The sequence below is a fragment of the Acanthisitta chloris genome, unplaced genomic scaffold (genome assembly GCF_000695815.1).
Source record: "Acanthisitta chloris isolate BGI_N310 unplaced genomic scaffold, ASM69581v1 scaffold13511, whole genome shotgun sequence".
Lineage (NCBI taxonomy): Eukaryota > Metazoa > Chordata > Aves > Passeriformes > Acanthisittidae > Acanthisitta > Acanthisitta chloris.
In genome coordinates, this window is record NW_008657691.1 from 4,193 (window position 1) to 5,459 (window position 1,267).

The 1,267-nt window shown below is 59.3% G+C and overlaps 1 protein-coding gene across 1 annotated transcript in view; it reads left to right on the forward strand.

Moving 5' to 3' along the window:
- Positions 1–688, forward strand: part of LOC103811830 (sodium/glucose cotransporter 2-like) — a gene marked incomplete at both ends in the record, with an annotated part of 4,187 nt that extends 3,499 nt beyond the window's left edge. The window contains one exon of the mRNA XM_009084827.1: positions 608–688. Coding sequence (XP_009083075.1) covers positions 608–688 — 81 coding nt within the window. The remainder of the gene's footprint in view (positions 1–607) is intronic.
- Positions 689–1,267: the final 579 nt, after the last annotated feature.

Here is a 1,267-nt window from a genome sequence, read left to right on the forward strand (position 1 = left end):
GAGACTGGGATGGTCTGGGAGCGATTGGGTGGGACTGGGAAGGAACTGGGAGGAACTGGGATGGAACTGGGAGGGGATTGGGTGTGATTAAGAGGGGAATGGGAGGGACTGGGAGGGGACTGAGAGTGACTGGGATGGACTGGGAAGGACTGGGAGGGACTGGGAGGAGATTTGGAAGGAGTGGGAGGCACTGGGAGGGACTGGAAGGGGATTAGGAGGGATTGGGAGGAACTAGGATAGACTGGGATGGAACTGGGAGGGGATTGGGTGTGATTAAGAGGGGAATGGGAGGCACTGGGAGGGACTGGAAGGGGATTAGGAGGGATTGGGAGGAACTAGGATAGACTGGGATGGAACTGGGAGATGACTGGGAGGACTGGCATGGATCTGAGTTGGAACTGGGAGGGACTGGGAAGTCTCTAAGGAGCTGAAATGTGATGATTGACAGGGGAGGGGGTGTGGCTAAAAGGCGTGGCATGGCCTGTAGACCCCTCGTTTTGATTGACAGGGGTGGCCATGGACTCCTGGGGGATTGGGGAGGGGCTAAGGGAAAGGGGCGTGACCTGATAGAAACGGGCGTGGTCTGACGATATGGGCGTGGCCTCAGGGGGTTTGGCTGCTTTGATGTTTGCCGACCTGATCCAAACCTTCATCATCGTCCTGGGAGCCTCAATCCTGGCAGGATATGGTGACTGGGAGGGACTGGGACGGGACCCGGGGGGAATTGGGAGGGACTGGAAGGGAGTGGGAGGGACTGGGAGGACTGGGAGGGGGTTGGGAGGGATTGGGCGGGCTGGGGGGGGTTGGGGGGGGGACTGGGAGGACTGGGAGGGGATTGGGAGGGATTGGGCGGACTGGGAGGGATTGGGAGTGGACTGGGAGTGGACTGGGAGGCACTGGGAGGCACTGGAAGGCGGGTCAGTCATGCCATACTGGTCCCTGCTATTCCTTACTGGTCCTGGGAGACTGTGGGTGACACTGGGCCATACTGGGAGCACTGGGAAGAAGCACCAGGAGCTGTCTAGAGTCCTCCCCAAAACCCATACTGGTCCATACTGACCCATACTGGTCCCTACTGGTCCCTACTGGTCCGGGACCACATGTGGGACCACTGGGAGTGACACTGGGCCATACTGGGAGCACTGGGAGGAAGCACCAGGAGCTCTTTGGAGGCATCTCCAAGCCCCATACTGGTCCCTATTGATCCCTACTGGTCCATACTGGTTTATACGCATCCCTACTGGTCCCTACTGGTCCTGCACCTCAC